This window comes from Phalacrocorax carbo, chromosome 2 (genome assembly GCF_963921805.1).
Source record: "Phalacrocorax carbo chromosome 2, bPhaCar2.1, whole genome shotgun sequence".
Lineage (NCBI taxonomy): Eukaryota > Metazoa > Chordata > Aves > Suliformes > Phalacrocoracidae > Phalacrocorax > Phalacrocorax carbo.
The window spans coordinates 54,116,878-54,136,893 of record NC_087514.1 but is presented as its reverse complement, the minus strand read 5'-3'; the positions used below and the strand labels follow the sequence as shown (position 1 = coordinate 54,136,893).

At 40.7% G+C, this 20,016-nt stretch overlaps 1 protein-coding gene across 1 annotated transcript in view; it reads right to left on the bottom strand.

Annotated features, from left to right (window-relative positions):
* Window positions 1–20,016, bottom strand: part of EMILIN2 (elastin microfibril interfacer 2) — a 43,839-nt gene that overhangs the window by 10,997 nt on the left and 12,826 nt on the right. Inside the window, exons 3-7 of the mRNA XM_064442925.1 lie at window positions 18,090–18,265; window positions 13,582–15,516; window positions 7,176–7,508; window positions 6,568–6,606; window positions 143–277 (exon numbers count right to left, since the gene is read on the bottom strand). Of these exons, the coding sequence (XP_064298995.1) occupies window positions 143–277; window positions 6,568–6,606; window positions 7,176–7,508; window positions 13,582–15,516; window positions 18,090–18,265 (2,618 nt within the window). The remainder of the gene's footprint in view (window positions 1–142; window positions 278–6,567; window positions 6,607–7,175; window positions 7,509–13,581; window positions 15,517–18,089; window positions 18,266–20,016) is intronic.

Sequence of the window (20,016 nt, the reverse complement as noted above, 5' to 3'; positions counted from 1 at the left end):
AGCTTTTACCTCGGTATGTCTGGTTTAGATGGACTTATTTTGTTTGTTCAATGTGCCAGCAAGGCCTGAAATAGCATCAAACTCTGGTAACTCATGCCACTGCCCATCTGGCATCGCCTTGGGTCCATTCTTTGGCTGTTACCTGTATTGGGGTTATAATAGTCCCCGTCGTTCACAAGCACTTTGTTAAAGTGAACCACGCCAACATCACTGGAGAAAGGCTTCTGCGTGAGCCCAGCAGAAAACGATACCAGAGAGGCCGCAGCAGCAGCAGGTCCTAAAATGGGTAACAACGTGAGTCAGAGTCACATCAGGATGACAACACAGCCTCTCCCTGTGATGGTTTATGATCCAGTGTCTCTGTTCCTGCACATACTCCGCCTGGACTAACCCTGTCACTTGAGGGATGCCAGAATTAGCAGAATACGTATTGCTGGCCCAAGTCCCAGGTGTCTCACCATACAGTTTACTGAGCACCATAAAATCCCATCCTTGGCCACCGCCTCCCTTTTTTTTTTCTTTTCCCTTCTAAGGAAAAGGCGCGTGGCTTGTAAATGCTGGCAGTGGAAATCCTGCCACCTTTCAATTCAACAATGCTTCTGCCACAGACCTTCTTCAGGACTGAGGCTGCCCTTGGACATCTCCGCTCTCCGTCACTATCACAATGACAACACTGTTGACTTCGATGTATAGCTCATGCCAGCTTTCCAAGTCATGCTGAAAAGCTGCGCACAGCTTTAGATCTCTTACATTCTCTGATGAAGGGTAACGAAAATAACTACAAGAAGTAACACTTCTGTATTAAAGCAAAGAGAATCAGCATTGGGGTTTTTCTGTCTCTCTCTAGCACTTCTCTTTTGGGGGACTTTTCGCTCCACAATTATTTTTTTCTTTTCTCAGCAGATCAGACAGACACGTAGATGTTTCATAGTGGCTATCTGCTTACTAGCTGAACAGTGCTGTTATTCTGGTGTTGGATGAAATACAATTTGGAGAATTAAGAAAAAAATTTTACTTTTAATAGACTGATTTAATGGCAAGTATTTAGTAATCAACCACTTATCAGTTCCATTTTAGTTCCCTTCCCTCTAACCATTTCCCCTAAGGCAGGACACACTACTAGAAGCAGTCAACTCTTGTTGCTTTGTTTGGGCAATTTGGTAAACAACAAATACTCTCAGAGTTGTCCTCATTTCCTCTTTCTGTTCTACCCTGTTCAAGTTAGGATCCACGTCTACTCCATGCTGTTTCACCGGCTCCTTCTTCTGCCTTCCTTAAAATAAATGTTTGGTTTTCTGTTCCTTTCAATCTGAGATGCCCATCAGCAACCAATGTTCAATTCAGATTATATCACTTAAAAATTGAAGTTAAAAAGTGACAAATCTTCATCTAAAAAGATATACAAATATCTATATGTGGATATACAAATATGTGGATATACAAATGCTCTACTATCTTTTTTTTTTTTCTTAATAACGTGGCATGGGTGCATGGGAGGGGAAGACATGCCTGCAACTTCAGAAATGGCAAATAACTACCTTGATTTCCCTCAGGGGCTAGTAACCAGCTGCCTCATGTATCTTTGGAAATCTCCTTATTCAGTATTTTGTCTCATGCTCAGAAAACAGACAGAAGCCCTTTTTCATTACTTCTACCTGCCAGTGCGCCTGCAAGTGCTCCTGCAAGCTAAAATTAGGTTATTTGAAAGGACCAAAATTAATGGCCAGAGGTCTACTTACTTAAGCAGCTTCTGTAAAGCTCCACCACCTCAACACCACGCTACTTACAGAAAGCATCTCTTGGTATTCTCAGCTTACCCTGAGTCTCAAATCAACTGAAAATGCACCTCAACTAACTTCTTGTTGGCTCAGTTGGAAGTTTCTCTCCCCTGCAGTCATACTGCACAGATGGCACAAACCATTTGCTGCCTGCCCAGAAATGCTGCACTCTCTGTTTGGAGTAGCTGCAGCTCTGTTCAGCTTGGTGTCATCTGAAAAAGGGCATGACTCCTGCCCTGGCTGGCCATGGCTTCCTTCAAAATTTTCCTGCACATTAGAGTTTGCTGCTTAAATTGCTTCAGATCTGCAGCCCAGTTTAGCACGCCACCTGTCTTTGACCAAAGGAGAAATCCTAAACCCATCTAAATATCCTGTAGATCAGTTCAGTGGGCAACGTAAGAGGCGCAGCAAAGACGCAATATGTCTGTGCTCTCTTATCCTTGTCCCTGCTTCCAGCTGCAACTGTGCCTGTTTGAAGCTTTTGTAAGTCCTACCAACAGCTCTCAGCAGTGCTTTTGTAGACCCTTACAGAGAGGTGAACCACCTTCTCTTACATGTCCCCGCTTGCAAACACTTTTCTTCATGCAAAGATCAAAGTTCAGCTTCCCCAGGCAAAATCCTGGCTTGGCAACTGCTTTCACTTAAGCAGTTAGTGTTGTGGTATTATAAAAATCAGGAAGAAAAGTTTTAAAGCATTTAGAAGCTGGGAACTACATGCACAGCTCTGATGAAGAAACTGCTAGGCAGACAAAAAGTTTCACAGAAGATCCAACCACAGTTTTACAGCTTCTGGGGGAGGAAAAGCTCTTTGACTTTAGACATATTCAAGAATAATAATATTCTATCTCACATTTGAGATATATATTATATATATGTAGGCAGGAGCAAGTATGCACATTCATGGCAATCTAAGCTAGTATAATGCATTCTGGGGAGTCAGAAGACCACAGAAGACACATGGGTGACCTTTGTTAGGTTACATCTACTTCCACCTATCTGCTAGTTGTATTTCTGGTTCTCCCCCTCTCTTTTGACTTCCCAGCACAGCTCATGCCTCCCACAGAGCCCAAGGGCCAGGAGAAAAAGAACAAGAAGAAGAAAGTCAAGCAAAACCCAACTGCACAGCATCGGCATTTTCTACCAAGATTAAAGGAGAAAAAAATAACATAGTGTGATGGTGCTTCTGACAATTGCTCAGTGACTGGCATGAGGACTCTTCAAGAATCTACACAGGAGAGAGACCGTAGCTATGTAATTGATTTGGCAGTATGTACTTATTACTCCTTTGCATATGGCAGGAGTATGGAGGATGTGTCAGACTTCCTCTGCTTGGCCAATACTCCTAAATCTCAATGAGGGCAGAGTTTATAATTTCAGTTACAGGAAATGGGACAAAAATATCAGCAATTTATCACCTCCCTGCCTTTTGTTTTGTTTAACTCTTCAGTTTGACCCTAACACATCTCATTTTCAGGAATGTTCCCTTTGCTCATGAGCCCGTTAGCTCTGCTCTGCTAAGTCACAATGTTTCTGATGGGGATGACAACTCAGTGTGTTATGAAGACACAGCTACTTTTCTCCTGAGTCTGTTAGTAACAGCTCTTACAGCTCCTAACTTTAACCTCACAGGAAGAGAAGGTTTGCCCTAGCACCTACCTACTGCTCCTTACACAAACGCCCATCTCCCTCCCCCCCCTTTGGTGTGCGTCTGTGAACTGGGCTGTTCTTTCAGGCAAACAGCAGGAAAAGACAACCACTGGTGCAACTGCAGGTGATCATGTTCTTTACCTCAGTCAGTAAGCACGCTCTCCTGTGCTAGACCACTGCTGTACTGACAAGAATACTGCTCCCTGTCCAATGATCAAAAGGAAGAGCTAAACATGGAGCAGAACCTGTCACAAACATGGCAGGGTTATTTATGTATTCAGTAAACTCTTTCTTCAAATCAAGGAACATACAACAACATAAATCTTGCATTACAATTACATTGTGCCTTTATATTTGAAATGTGTCCTACAGGCTTGCTGCTCAGAGTCACATGGAGAAAGTAAAAATGATTGAGTATCAGACAAATAGAAAGAATTAAAAAGCCCAAACCAAAATTAGCCCTTCATCTGCACAGATACATACAGCCACGTTAGCACAGCAGTAGGGCTCACTAGCTCAGCTGTTTTCTTTATTACATTGTACAACGAGTTTCTTTTAGAGAGGAGCAACCACCCTTCATTGGAGCTGCAGGGTTAAGCACACAAGCAACACTGCAGACTGCCTGAAGGGGGAGGGTGGGGAAGGCAATTTGTGTTTTCAGTGAATTTTTTTTCACTGTGACCCTCTGTATGCTGATCAGAACGTCCAAATCCTCTTCTTGGCTCTGTCCTTGCCTAGCTGTGTGACCTGGGACCTTACAAGCATTTTCTCATCAGTTCCCAGACCAGTTCATCAGCCAATTCATTACTCTGCCTCTGCAATTTTCTTTGACCCAGCAAACAAAAACTCTCATAACTGTAGAATTGCCATGCTTCAATAACATTTGCTGCTGGTGTCTCTTTAAATAACAACTGGTTCAACTCTTTCTGTATCAAAAGGGACTAGGTGGATGCACTTAGGTCCTGACACTTAACTCACCTTTGTCATAAACTCCTTGCCTGTGAAAACAGACCTAATATGTAATATTGTACCTTATACTCTTCCATTAATACTTGTAAGTCCTTGAAGATCTTCACCTACAACGTTATATTGTGAGATGCATGCAAACAGATAGCTATTGAATCTGAAAGACTCAAGAAATACTTCGCATTGAATGTATGCAAATTGTGCCTCAGCATTCAAGAAGAGTGCTAAAGTGGGCTAGTTTCATCTCAGAGGACAGAGTTGGAGCCCTCAACTTCTTCCTGCGCAGTGCTTTTATATAACAGAAGCTATTCAGAAACAGCAATGAAAGGGAGTACTCAAAAGGCCAATTTAATAGTACAAACTTCCTATTTCATGAATTCTAGTACAAGGAGGTCTGCTCTCCTTTCAATTTTGAAGTTCAGTACCACAAAATGTACTGGGTGAAGACTGGCAAAGACATCATAAACTGTGGCCCTGCACAAATCAGATATTAAGAAATCCTTGATGCCTTATTTAAGCATTAAGTTTTTCCTCCAATAAGCCAAAAATCTTCCCTTATGCAGCTGTTAATTTCCACAACACTGTTGACTGCTGGATTCTGCCCCAGAATGCTCTTTCTTTGCTGTTTATAAGCAGACATTGACAAATTAGGGACAGTGGATGTAAATGCTCTCACTCCACAGAAAGCTATTAGCTATTTGCACCATGCTTACCTCTCTCTTTTCTATGACTGTACCTACCATTGGGATTCGGAAGGCATTTTGGGGGAAGTTAAAGGACAGATCAGCAGGTGTATCTTATATTTAGATAGGTCTTCAGGGGCATGGATCAGGAAAAGGAACTCCTTGGTCAAGCCTACCTCTCTCTGGATCCCAGGGTAATAACGTGCCTTGCAACATGTTCCACCAAGCAGCAAACAGGTGCGCTACCTGCCACACCCTGCCTTTTCAACACTTTTAACATTCACCTACCGTTTCACAGTTTTAGCATAAACTTATTAAAATACTGCTGGCTATAAATGGCAATAGACTGTACAAAGTGGAAGAAAACCCCCAGGAAATCCATTTATCACAGAAATCTAGACATCTATCTTGGCTTTGCTGGCATGAAGATAAATGAACATTTGTTTACTTCTCATCCTCTTCCAGCAGCCTCATCTATTGCTGCTTGTTCTTACCACCACAATCTCAAATGCAAAAAACATTGCTTTAATGCTATGACAGATTTTTAATTAGAAAGTATAAATATCAGAATTACAGTGTGAACCTCTTTACAACTCTGTCAGTCCTCAGACCAGTCTTCAGGATGGGTATCTGTGATTTTATTAGGGACATCAAACTAAGTCCCAAGGGTAGGATTTTAGATGCCATAAAGCTCTAATGTTTCATTTTAATCTATTTCTCATATTTCCTCAAATAAATTTAGATGAAATAATTCTTTTTGAAGAGGGTGTGGGAATATTCACTTTGATCCAGGATACCATTCCCCAGGGTCTGATATCATCTTGAGTATGAGGTTGTAGGGCAGGCAGCACCCAATCTACGTATTTATCAAGGCCAACTAGCATGTCCCACACAAGATTTATACCTGTATCATACAAGTGCATAAAGGAATGGTGCTATTAACAATTACAAAAAGTAAAAGACCACCAAACCAAGAAAACTGCATTTTGAATGTTTTTAAACTGTGGTTGGCAGTGGCGGCTCTGCTGCTTTCACTGAAGTCTGGAACACGAGCCCTTGTGATTCTACCAGAGCCAGAAACTCTCCCATGAGGAGGACCAACTCATATGCTAGCTCAGATACTAACAGTGCTTCAAGATCTTAGTCTTGGCCTTACTAGTATCTTATTAAAGAAATATTAAAATAGAAAGAATTATGTATTTTCTCATTTAAAAGAAGAAAAAAGGTCAGTACGGACATTTGCTAGGAAACAGAAACCCTTTGTATTTAAAAAAAAACCAGTGAAGTAAGTAACAATAACCCAGAATGAACTATTTTTCAAAGGATGTAGTTTATGTTTTAATGCTTAGGTATAGCAAAAATGTGACAGAATTTCCTCAATGCTAAACTTAAATACTAAAAATCAACACTTTGTTCTCTCAACCGAGACTTTCCAGGACTGAAATAAACATTAAATACCTGTGTAAAGAATTTCTAGGAAACAACTGCCTTACCTTGCGAGTCTGTGGTAGGAGGAGATAACTTTGGATATCCTAAAAAGGAAAAGTAGTACATGTGACACAGTACATAATGGAATACATTATGACAAAATATCACTGCAGTCTTCTAAAAAGCATCCTTTGCTACTGAACAAAACTAGCTACCAAATAGCATCTCCTATGAAATGCTCAATTATTGTTAAATTGGGGTAGTCATGGCAAAGAAAACCAAAACCTTACTACAAAGTACTAAATCCACTGCAAGGACTATGGCAAGAAAAAAATAATTTAAATTTCCCTAGCGGCAAAGACCACTGTAGTTACCACAGGTTTTACATCAGCCCCGTTCACGTCATGCTTTGTGCAGCCTTGGCAAAGACAACAAAACTGGCACTAAATGTGTTTCCCCTACTTCTGTAGCCAGCTGGAAGCTGCAAAGGCCCGTTCACAAATCATTTCTGCTGCAAGCCCATTCCCAACAGCAACTGCTATAATGGGTGTCTACAAAAGGCTGAAAGGTGGCTGGTAAAGTGCAGCGTATCTCAGTGTTACTCCTCTAGCAAGACCTGGCACATCCATTGCACTTGGACGGGGGTACTTCACTATTAGTTTGGTTCTCTCACCTGGTGCTCCAGCATACCCTTCAGCAATGGGCATGGTACTTTGACCAGCCTGACCATCCACACTTCTAAGCCGCCCTCTTCCTGACATTAAAACAGTGCCAGGAGGCCCCGCCTCTCCAGTCTCCAAGATGATCCCGGTTGTTCCAGGCTGAAAAGGCACAACTCCTGACCCCGGCAGTGCTGGGTGTGGAGGAGGTCTCAGCTGTGGTGGCTGGACGGGGGTCCTCTGTCGCGGGGGTTGTATCCTCGGCCGTGATGGCAGCAGGGGTATGCCAGGTTGGGGCTGCAGGGGTGGTCTCGGTGGCAACGGCTGCCGTGGTACTTCTGATCGCCCTTTGAAATGATGAGAGAAGAAGAAAGATATAGAATTATTAGCCTAAAATAGTATATAAAATTGCCTATTTTTGTAAAAAAATGTACTTTAAAATAAAACAGGACTCAATCTGAGGCCACCTTTCCCCTCAGACCCAAGACTGCACTTGGCAAAACTCTGTTCCTCTCTTGCAGTACTACAGACTCCCCTCTTTCCCAGCCTGTGACTCAGGGAAAGGAATGAAGACAGCTTGGAGACAGGACGAGCAGCAGTCAAATAACCCGTGAACATTCACCCACTAGTCCGGCTTTGACTTTCTGCACCAAGCGGGCTGTGTATCGCACCGATTCCCACCAATGCCTCCATCTCCACTGCATGCTCTCTCTCCACCTTCACGTCAGGTCTCCTAAACACCTCCCACCCATCGCTCCTATTTTCAACTCTGTACTCACACAACACCTAGCACAAGACTGACCCTTTAGCACTACCATAAAGAAAAGTATCCACAGCAAAAAAACTGAGTAAATGCACACTGACTTACAGATTTTTTTCCCTACTTCGAAAAGCAACAAACTTAAAATTCCAAGTACTCCCATTACTAATATTTTCTGATTACTAAGGCAGAACCCTAGGATATAATCTACCAGAAAAGCCTTTATTGTTTAAAGAGATACCATTAATAGACTTTTCCAGTAGGGCAGCCAACACATATGACATCAGGGCTGAACAGCGCTGACATGGTTACGTTTGTGTATCTGGTCCAGTTCTAAGCCCTTTATAGGAATTATGGCTTATTCATAAAAATGAAGTCCTAGGTGACATTTAAGGATGCAATGTCCTCCCAAGAATGAAGCTGAATTACATGTACATTAAGAACGGGAATTTACAAATGTGGTGTACATTTCAGCAGATGCAATGATAGCTTTTACACAGAATAATTAGAATTTCATTCTAAATTAAACATTAGCATTGGTTATTTTGGTTGCATTTTCAGACTAAAGCGTGGCTTTAGGTGCAGGGATGGAAGTGAATTTCGGGGGAAATGGACAAACATCCCGTTGAAAATTTATCTGATGCAACTTGTTACACCAGAGATGCTTACTACGGCCCACAGTGGAGACCCATCATTCTGAGGTGTCAGTGGTCAGAAAAATGCACTTCAATTCATCACGGTCCAAAACCAGCCTGGGTAAAGTCATCAGAGGCCAGGGCTAAACCAAACGGCTGTGCCTAGAAGGTGTGGTGTGAGACTTCTTCTGGCTCTGCTGCACAGCTGGGGAGCCCCAGGAAGGCCTTACCCTGGGCATTTGGGTGAGAGCTTACAACCAAGTCACAAAATCACAGTCATGCAGGTGTTGTCTGTGACGCATGGCTGAGGTCCAGACGGTGTCGCTGGCAACCCATGTGGAGTTTCGTGACTAATCGACACCTGCACTTTACCCTTGTCAATCTCGTTTCTTGTTTTCAGCCTCATAAAAAGTCCACATAAGCCTTCAAGAGTACCGAGAGGCTGTCTGAAGTCATAGTCTCACACCACCTGCATTCATTTGCAGGCTCTTCCTGAGCTCTGCTGGCTGAATTTAACTGTCATGAGAATTGAAACTTACACAAGCAATGCACCACAAAGCTGGACTGAAGCTTACTTGGTAACTCTATCCACAAGGCAGAGGACTAAGGAGTGAAATGTTGAGTGAAACGTACACTTTATACAGATTAAAATTATCTTCATAAAAATCCCAGGATAAAAAAAATCTTTAAAATTTTTTTTTTAAAAAAAAGGCTTAAAATATCAAAGCGAATTATTTAAGAGAGTTGTTAACTTGGTGAGACATCTTCAGTCCACAGTGGCATAGATTTAGACCTTCAACTAAGATCTTCAGGTTAACCTAACTCAAAACACAAGTTGACAAAATACTTTACCTTGGGATACACGTACTTGCCATTTCTCTAGTCAATTAAGCCAAGCTTTAGTAAGACAATGACTTGGGCTGACAAAAGGAAAATTAATACATTTCTCTGCTAGCTTTTCTAAACCTTTAAATAACAATCAACAGCTCAAATCCCATATCCTGTGCAAACTGCTTGCTTGCATCCACACCAATATTGCAATATTCAGAATTACTCAACTACATGTCCATAAAGCTAAATAAAAAATTATCTGCCTAAAGCTCAACTTAAAGCATCAGTGATGAGATATGTGTGGGTTGAGAGGGATCTGGTCCACCATCTTTGCCAACCTTTTTGGCCTCTTCTACTGAGATGCATCTTAGCAAGACAAAGTATCAAAAAATCACTAAATAAAGGTGATAACACTGGAGCCACCCTATCCTGATGCAGAATTCCATAACACATGTTTTCAATTCACAAGGCAATGAGAAAATGAACCCCTGACAAAGGCTGGGGTGAATCTAGCTGGACCTGCTTAAGCTTTGCCACGGACAAAACAGAAATCTTCCCCATCATCTTCCCATCTATCTGGGAAGACAAAGAGATCATTACACAGCTGAGAGCAGTCACACTGTCCTCAGCAGCAATGTCCTTGCTGCTCCGGTTGTCATCACTGGTGTAAGTGACAACTCGGTTACCATGTCACACAACAGCTTCTGCTTGCAGATGCCCATCCGCAACCGGAACAGAAGGAAAGGTTTCCCACCTTGGTTGAAAATAAGAATGCGTTTGCTCCCATCCCCCTCTTAAAATTATTTTGTTTTATTCAGTTTGGTCAGCCAGGCAGCTTTAACCTCCAGTTTACTTCACTGAAGGAGGAATGATTTGCTGGGAAGGAAGATGAGCAGCAACCTGGGTGCATGAGGCTGCTGGATCTTGAGGATGCACGTGTCTAGCATTGTTCTGCCCCAACCATACTCTTCTCAGCCCCCAAAACACAGAGAAACAAAGCACATAAAACAAACTAGGGAGTAAAGGAATCTGTGACTGCATTCACAAGAAGCCAAGAAGACCTGACTTAATGGGTATCTGTGAGAAAATTCAAGTTACAAAGTACCATTTTGCACAAGCTCACAGGGAGCCTAGAGGAATCAACTGTATGACTGTTTGCACTATAACACTGAGATTTTATGTTGCCCTTTATTGATGCTGTAATGCAGAGCAAACATTTGCTTTCTTAGACCATGTCTTCAGCAGACAACATTTTGCTGTTGCTTTCAAAACCCTGCTACAGAGACAATTACCAGAGGAATAGCAGTTCAGGTCAAATAACCATAACCAAAGCAATCTGCACTCCCAGCACAGTATTGGGCTGCAAGACCACACTTCTGATTCCTGGAAAACTTCATGAATCTATATGAATAGGCAGTTAAGTTAAAAGACACCGCTAACTTTAACAAGCCTTGTAGTTTCCCGCCATTTTGAAGAGCAAACCTGCCTGCAAACAGGCATGGAGTGCAATACGAACAACTTAACCCTCGAGACATGGAGCTGGGGGCAGTCACCATTTAATGTGCATGAAGAGCTGCTGGATTGCATTACCTTGGTGAGCACATTGTGCATGGTCCCCTACATGCTTAGAGCAGACCACTGCCTGCCGCCACCACCACCTTGTGTACAGCAGGATGCCGTACTACCTTCACCACAAATTCTAACAAATTAACTAGATTTCTGGCCTCTGGGTCCATATCTGACGTACAATCATTCATTAACCTGGCTTGTTAGTTTGGACTGAGGGACCCCTTAATAAAAAATTTGGAAGAAAACTCAGCCATATTCCTAAGATCAGGGTCATTTGACTTTGCTCAGGTTTACAGTGCGTTGGGCTTACACTGCTTGATAAGGTTTTGTGTTTTATTTCTTGCAACGTATCCTTGCCTTACTGCCCTCAACGACTGTCATTAGTAACAACTTGTTTCTATTTCAGCCCTTCTGAAGTCAAATTACATCATTTTAATGCTACGTACGCTGGCAAATAGTGCATAAGAAATTCTACACCAATCTACAGCCAGGACTGAGTCTTCCTTTCAAATAACATCGGTATCAGAGACGATGCTGCAGATTATGAATGTAAAAATAGTTAAAGCCATACCTCAACTCATGTAACAGGGTTCCCAAACTACTTCCAAAAAAGGCTCTTTTGCCAAAATCTTTCTGCAACTCCAGCCATCAAAACTACTTGGACTGCTGTGCCAGAGAGTGTTATTGTAATTGGAAACATTATGCAGCCGAAGCCTGTGCTTTGTAAATCCTTCAGAGGCCAGAGGCACCTTGTAGCAGCGAGGGATGCTCAGAGAGCCTGCACCCCAGAGCCAGCAGCAGCATCCTTCCACAGGCTCTTAACACCCAAAGGTGGATGGAGAGCTCTGCCCTGAAATGGCAGTATTTTATGGAAAACTGGAGGTGCTGAGGCTTTTTAATGCTTTGCAGCATTGTAATAGGGGCTGATAAACGCAACCCATGAGGCTGCTCAAAGACTTGCTTTAAACAGCAGAAGAAAGATTACTGTGTGTATCTTGGACCTTTCTCCAATGTTGGTCCCTAGTGCAAATTTATTTTGGGCAAGATGGATGAGAAATAGGATTACACAGATACATCATACTGCATTTTAATGGGGACCATGTCTGCTTCTGCAAGATCTAGGGATGAAGGTCCTAACCCTGTTAAATTTAAGTTAAGATTTCACCAAAAGAATTATCTGAGAATTACAATCCCCCACATTCCCTCTCACTTCTTCCTTTAAAGGAAGAGAAAGGGTTTTTTTAATTTCACACAAGAGCTTCTTGCCTCAGAAGGATTTTTGTGTCAAGTACTGCAATACATTTGGTTTTAAACAATTAAACACTCTAAAGAAACACATCCATCACAGGCTTTCGCAAGTCTCTCTGCCTTGGAGTGAGAAGGATATTCTTTCCTGAAGAAATATCTTTCAGACCCTTCATGAAGCACAACTTGTCCATTCCTCCAAGAGCACTCAGTCCTGCATCTGATCTCCCCCAACAACCATCACCTGCAACAGCCCACAGGCTCTTCTCTCAGCACCTCTTCTTCTGATTTAAGGCCAGTCACAGAAATCTTATTTATCTTATACGTGCACAGAATTAAAACCAGAAGCATCAAACAACTGAAAAGTGCAGTGTCAAAGCGGTCTCCAAGTCCTAAGTTTTTGCATCATGCTAACAGAAACAGGAACTCAGCTTCCTTTTGTAAACTTTGACTCTCTCAGAAAAACAATCCATTGCTGAAATTTGAAGCAAGAGCCGCAGAGGGAACTGAGCGGCATTCGGCAAGGTCTCTAAACCTTCATGGCAAGGTTCACCAACATGCTGAGGTTACCATTTCACAGCATTTTGAGCCAAAGGGAATGTGCCTCTGCTTCTCAGCCACTCTAACGCAAACTTTAAATCACCTGTGGAGCTAGATTTGCGCTAACATGTTGGACTACTAACAGAAGCAGCTGAGGTGTGAACACACTGCCAGCTGGGGTGTGCACCTCTTGCCAACTACGTTGTGGGAATGCAAACTTCTGGGAGAGCTATGAAGCAGAAGTCTTACATTGCCACACCACGATATGCCAGTGCTTGTTTGCGAAATTCCTAAATCAAAGAGATGGTGCTGAATTATAAACATTACCTCATGCTAAGAATAAAACCTGAAGGGAATCTTTCTTATAATAAATTTTAATTCCTTTGACTTCAGTTTTCTCCATTTACTTTTCAATTTCCCCCAAGGAATCAAGAATAATCTCACCCAACAAAATAAACAAAACAAAACAAAAAGTCAAATCAAATGAACTGGAATAACACTCACAGATAATTATTACTTAAAACTCACTTTAAACTCACTATCCAAAAATATTAGTTTTCCCACTCGCTTTATTCTGTCTCAAAGTAAACATAAAAGCATATAAAACAACTGGGTTTTTTTGTTCTGGGAATATGTTTAAAAGCACTGTAAGTCCTCTATGGTGTTCTAGAGCAGAGAGCCAAAATTAGAGTCACTGTAAAAACAAAGTAGAAATTGTGTAACATTAAACTTTTCCTCTCTTTTTTAGTTCCCTTATAAATGATTCAGAAAAGGAAGCCAGTTGGAAAAAAAAAAAAAACCCCAAACAAAAAAAGAATTTAAAAAGGCAAAAAAACTTACTTGTGTCAGACTGAGATTTCAGCACGCCTTCAATGTCCGTGGTGATTTTGGAGACCCGACTATAAAACTGTTGGACAGAATTTTTGAGGCCAGAAATATCAGTGGAATGAGATGCTATAGTTCCATTCATTTCACGGATGCAGTTCCATAAGCTGCTCACATGCTTATTCAGACCTTCTTTGATCTTCTGCAAGCTACCTGAAACAGAGTCCAGCTTTACGCAAACTTTTTCAACATGTGAGACTCTGCTCTCGACATCCGAAACGCCCTCCTGGATACCTTGGGTCTTTTCTTTGCACTTGCTAAGATCATTCAGGATACGGTCATTCAGTTGTTCTAGTCTCTCTTTCACTTCACCACAGCAATTATCGCTGGGATGAGCAGTCTGATTCGCAAATGTCCTCTGCATTTGATCGATTTTTCGGAAGACACCTCTTTGTGTTTTTCTACAGGTAGAATTGACACCCAGAAGCTGCTCCTTGCAGCTACTCAAGCCGTCTTGAAGATTCTTCATATCTTTATCCATGACATTTAGACTATACCGGAATACACGTACATCTCTCTGCATTTTCTGGATGTCACGTTGGTTACCCTTAATTAAGTTGAGTTTCTCATTAAAAGAGCTATTCAGAGACTGCAGGAGAAGAGAGTTGTCCTCTGTTTTCACAAGCAAGTGATTGAATTTGTTGTTACAATTTTCTAGCTCTTTCTGAAGGTTCTCCATACCTTGTGGTGCAGGCTGACATTTCTGCCCACAGAGGTGTTCAAGCGACAGTAGTTTGTTCTTCAGGAAATTAATCTCTGCTGTAAATTGCTCATTTGCAAATCCTCCATCACTGGGCAAGATGGGCCCAGGATTAATAAACATCCCATCCGGGTCTGTGGTGTTAGCTATCTCTAAAATAGTGCCACCTAGCCTATCTTCTAGTGCCCGCAGCTTTTGATCAAACAAGTCTCTCAATTCATCTACCTCAGTAGCTATAGCATTGCGGAGAGTTTCCTCAACGTAAAAGCAATGCTCTTCAGCATTTCGTTCTGTAACATTCATCCTCGCATCTAGCTCCTCCAACCTCTCACCAAACATGTCTTCTAGATCTGGAGTTGACAATCGACTGATTTCATTATCTATTCTGACGTTCAAGATCCTGTGTGCTTCCACAACTCTGTCAATCTTCCTATCTAAATCTTTTATCTGTTGGTCAAAGTCATTTCTCTCACCCTCCTTGCAACAACTGGATTTGTTTGATGGAATCTGAGTTCGGAGAGTATTTATTTCTTTCCTCAAGTCATTCTCTTTTCCTCTTATAACATCAATTATTCCTAAACAGTTGTTTTCATTGTCATCACACTGCTGTTGGATATCCTGTAGTTTGTATTCACAGGAGTTCTTCAGATCTGCCATTTTCTTTTCAAAGCCTTCCAGTACTTCCTGTCTGAGGGACTCAAATTTTGAGTCTATATAATCCCGATATATATTGTCACTGGGCATTGTTATTATAGGTCCTTGTGCAGCCTCCTGCAGTTGTTTTAATTGTCCTTCATAGCCTTTTACTTTTCCATTCAGTTCCTCCAGCTTGTCATTCCTCATCTTCAAAGCTTCTTTGACCTCAGCTAGCTCAGACTTTATATCCTCCATTTCAAAATCAATAAAGGGGTCTTTTTGATCTTTATTGCTGAGGAGTCCAGGCAGATGAATAGTGTCTGTTTCACCACCAACCGCACTATCAGGCTCTGGGCGGTCATAAAGGTTGTTCAGCCAAGTGACCAACATCTTACTAGCATCTTCTTGGACAGTCAGCTTTAGGTTTTCATTCACACCTGCCACGGAGGACTGAAGTTCAAGCACTGACCGTGTAAGTCTAAATAATTCGTCCTCAAAAAACTGCATTCTCTTCTCATATGGTGGAGGTTCCGGCACTTCTGTTGGTTCTGCATCTATTTCATGACAAAAACAGACAAAGTCTGGATGTAAGTATTCCCAGTGGTATCTGTTTTAATCAGCTGAGGCTAATTTCACTTTCCTTTAAAGCCAAATAATGATTTAAATTGCATAATGCTTTTTCCCTTTTCTGTTCTTGTTTTCAGTAGTTTATAACTAAAATGTTATCAAAATGCTCCAAACTAAAGGTTTTGGCATGTTGACCAATTCCTGCCAAGATACAATGATACAATGACAATAAATAAATAAATTAGCAACCAGAACTCCCCCTTCTTGTTCAGCAATGAATCTAAGCTACAGCATATATAGCAGCCCATTATAGATCCATTCACTTCACAATGCAATCACCTTAGAGCCACTACATCTCCTATAATAATAATCTGGGAGGTGCTGCTCCTGAATTCCCATTGAAAACTTAAGTGGCAATAATTTATGTGCTTAAAGTGTGTTTGTGCTCCAGTATTTTGCTGAACTAGGGTCCAAATGCATATACTGGAAGGGGTTCTGCAAGATATTCCAGTTATCACACTTGCTTCAAAAATACTTAATTAGGTGACACCTATTTAAGTAGGCAATAAAAATGAGTATAAAAGCATAAGCTTTATACATCCAAAATCTTTAGGTTAAAATAACACCAGTATTATCTTCACTGAATGAAAAAAAGTAAAAGCAGACTTTTAGCTACAGTCTACTTTTTACCTAGCACAAATCTATTAATGGATCTGAAACCATCCTTCCAATTCACTTGTCAATCTCATTCGCAGAGCCATGTACAATTCTGGATGTTCAGTTTCAAGCAAAATGTGTAACAATTGCAGAAAATCCAGAAGAAAGAAACAAACGTTATCAGAGGTCAAGACAGTATTAACTGCAGGAAAAGTCAAAGTAATTTGTTACTTAGGCTAGAGGAGAGTAGAATGAAGAGTAATATTCTGAAAGATATCTGCTAACTGGTAGGGAATAAACAATTTTTCGTATCTGCTACTGATGGGACAGAACAAGAAGAATAGGCTAGAAACCTGCCGCTAAGCCACCAATTGTTTTAGTTTAACAAATATTTAATATCACTTCGGTGCGTAGATCCACACAACCATATTTATTTGCATACTCCCATATGTCTTTGCCATTATGCACAGAGGGGTACACTCTATAAATACATCATGTAAAATCCTAATTGGGATTTTGTATGATACCTTTTATACAATGCATAATCCAAAGACCTTTGCACAGTGAAAGCTTACTATTGCAGACATTAAAAAAGTAAATAAAGTTAAGAAGCAGAAGTGAAGATGAAAATATACTTCTATGAACGTGACAAAAAATAGGCACACAAATTGTTAGCATTAGAGTAACTTTTTCAGATGACAAGTGGTGTTAACAGTTAAATCTTCAGACAAAAGAATTTTAACACTGGTTCCAAGCTATGCATGCTGGATATACAGTGGAGAGCAACGAGATAGGGTCTGAAGGGCACACCATTGAAATTTTTCTTAGTTTTGCACTGGACTTCAGCTTAATGACATTACAAAGAAAGTAGGAAGTCACAAATGTACTCTTCAAGACTGGCAGGGTGTCCAATTCCTTTAATAATAAAAAAGTATGCACACACAGAGTGTAGATATTACATCCACACTAGTCTATTTTTGCTTTGAATTACAGTTCTTTTAGGGCCAGAGTAGAAAGAAAATCTCTACACATAAGCACTGTACAACTTACTTAAATATATCACCATGTTTTATTATCATCTTTTGGAAATAATACTTTAGGTGGGCTAACAATATTATAAAAGCTTATTTTTAAAGCAGGTATACGATTTATAGGGCTGGTTTGAAACCATGTATTCAGTCCTAATACATTCCACTACACAAAAGCCAGAAGTGGAAATCTGAGTAAGCACTATACATGATACTAATCTCCAATGATGTTGAGAAAAAGTCCTTCAGAAGGAAACATCTGTTCATCTTTTTTTGTTTATGCAGAAATACTGCAGTAACAGCATTCCTTCTTACCCTTTCAAAAGACAGTATCTTATACAAACATCATTCATTCTTTAAGGTATTTTTTCAGAAATCAAGGCTTATCATTGCCTTACCCCATAGTATAAAGGCAGCTAATCTAACACAAATCTGTAAAATCTCCACAAACCTGTGAACAAACAAAACACTGTGAAACTGCTAGGGAGCATTATGTATCATCATAATTAGTTTATTGTTTTAATAATAGTTCCTCTCAAATATATCTTTGTTTGCTGACCATTGAAGAAAAAAAACAAAAAAACTCTGTAAATTCTGACCAAAAAACCCAACCTTAACACAAAGATTTTCCTGAACACTGAGTAGCCAGCTGGCATTTATGGCCAGTGTTCTACAGCCACCACTCCGTTATTCTTCAGGAAATTCTCTGTATCAAGACTGTTATTGCCTGGCTATTATTTTCCCACCGTGCAGTGTCTTCCATATGACTGTTGTACCTGCCAGTAGTTGAGTTTAACAGAAACCATAACGGTTCTTATACTTAAAACAAGAAACCAGACATGATCATGCATACCAAAATTCAAATAAAAAGTTACCCAAGCCTTTCTTGACAACAGCTTTTGCTGGTGTTGTGGGACGACGAGCAGTGCTTGGCTTTTCTGCTGGGCCTTCTCTGCAGTCTTCCCCTTTGTACCCAGGACAACATCTCCATTCCAGTTCTGTTACTGTCTTATACGCAACTGTGTACCGAGGTCTGAAACTCATTCGGTATCTGCCAAAACGGAAAGCATTTTAAACAATCCATAACCTAATCTGCTATTTAGATTAAAGCTAAAACAGGGCTGTTTGGTTTTTGGTTTTGGTTTTTTTTTTCCTAGTGAAAATCAATTACTTTCACCTGATTCATTTTCTCCTTCAAACCTCACATGAACAAATAATTCTGCCTAGGTTACTTCTACTAAACACAGTCATGTCAGGGAGAGCAAATACGGCCAGAGAACAGAAGCTTTCATGTATAAGCAGAGGGACAAGATATTGTGGGAAGTGAAGGTTCAACTCATCAGACTCCGCTGAGACTAACAGTGACCACCAGTGTATTAACTCTATAAATCCAAAACCTTTTTCCTCTAACTGCTTTTCATTGCAAACCCACCCACAGGGCTGCTCTGGCAGCAACTCTTTTGGACATCAAAAAATGTCTCTGCCTGCTTTCTCCCACTTGTCTTTCCACAGTCTCCACTTAAACCATTCCTCGGAATCTGTATGTACAGAGCAGTCAAAGCTAGGAGGAGTATTCCAGGGAAGGACAAAGGCTGAAAGCATGAGTCAGATAAGGACATGAAAGAAGGAGTCAGATGAAAGGCTACAATCAATGAAGGAATCAACTCTTTCCTACTTCACTAGTTATGTTGAGGAGAGTCTTGCAGACAAACCTATGCACACGTTATGTACATACAACCTTAAGTTTCCCCATTAATCACTTAAAAGTTAATAAATGATGGGTTGATACTGCTTGTACAACCTTCTTTAACCATAGACTTCTTTTGTAACTTTTCCCCAGTACATGTACCACATGTTCAGCTGTGGTCAGGCACTATGGTATCCCACCAGACCATAAGCAGAGGCTGTGCTATTTTATAAAAACTAAATCAATTTAAGGTACAAATGACTTCCAGTTGAGAGATGAGGAAAATAAGTAAAACAGGGATTTGCTACCTGAGGTCTATAAATTTGTATACTTGGAACACAAAGAAACAAAAAAATTACCCCAATTTCTCAAGTGAATTCCTTTCTCTGACTAAAACTAGTATCACACTACTAACTTCCCTACGGCATTTTCAGATCTTTTTTTCTTATGATTATTTCAGACTAGAACAGTTTGCATCCATTAAAGAACAACAGGCTCACTTCACAGCTGAGGTGACCCTGAAGTAGTAATACCAGCAGAATAAATTCAGGACAGCAGCGAAGGACTCAAGAGGAGCTCTGCGGCATATTTCACTCATAGCCTGGCTGGGCTCATAAGGAGTGTATTTTGGGACACAGAGAACACAGTACAGAATGGGCACCAGAAGCAGCCACGCTTATCACACACAATCAACTACATGTTTCATTAAACTTTGTCTTGTATTAACATGCAAAATTCCTTATTGTTTAAAAATAATCACTAATCAGCTAGCAAATGGAAAGCGTTAAATCTTACACTGTCTGTGAAAGAGTTTCTATGGAAAGTCACAGAGTAAGAGTTTAACTGTTACTTTTCAAAGCTTCTCCTGCCCTGCATGCAAGTAATTGCTGAAATAATTCTGTATTGTTTTTTTATTCAGCATCTTTCACCTTCAGAGATGTAATCTTAATACAACATTCCACATCTGATAGCCATTTGCTGTCCCTTTTTGGTAAGTTGCTTAGCAAACTTGGGGCGGGTGGTGTGTCGAAATGTTAACTACTAATTATTAATTTTTTTCTCTTCCAACCATATCTTTCTCAATTCTGCCACGATATATTCTAATTCTTGCACTT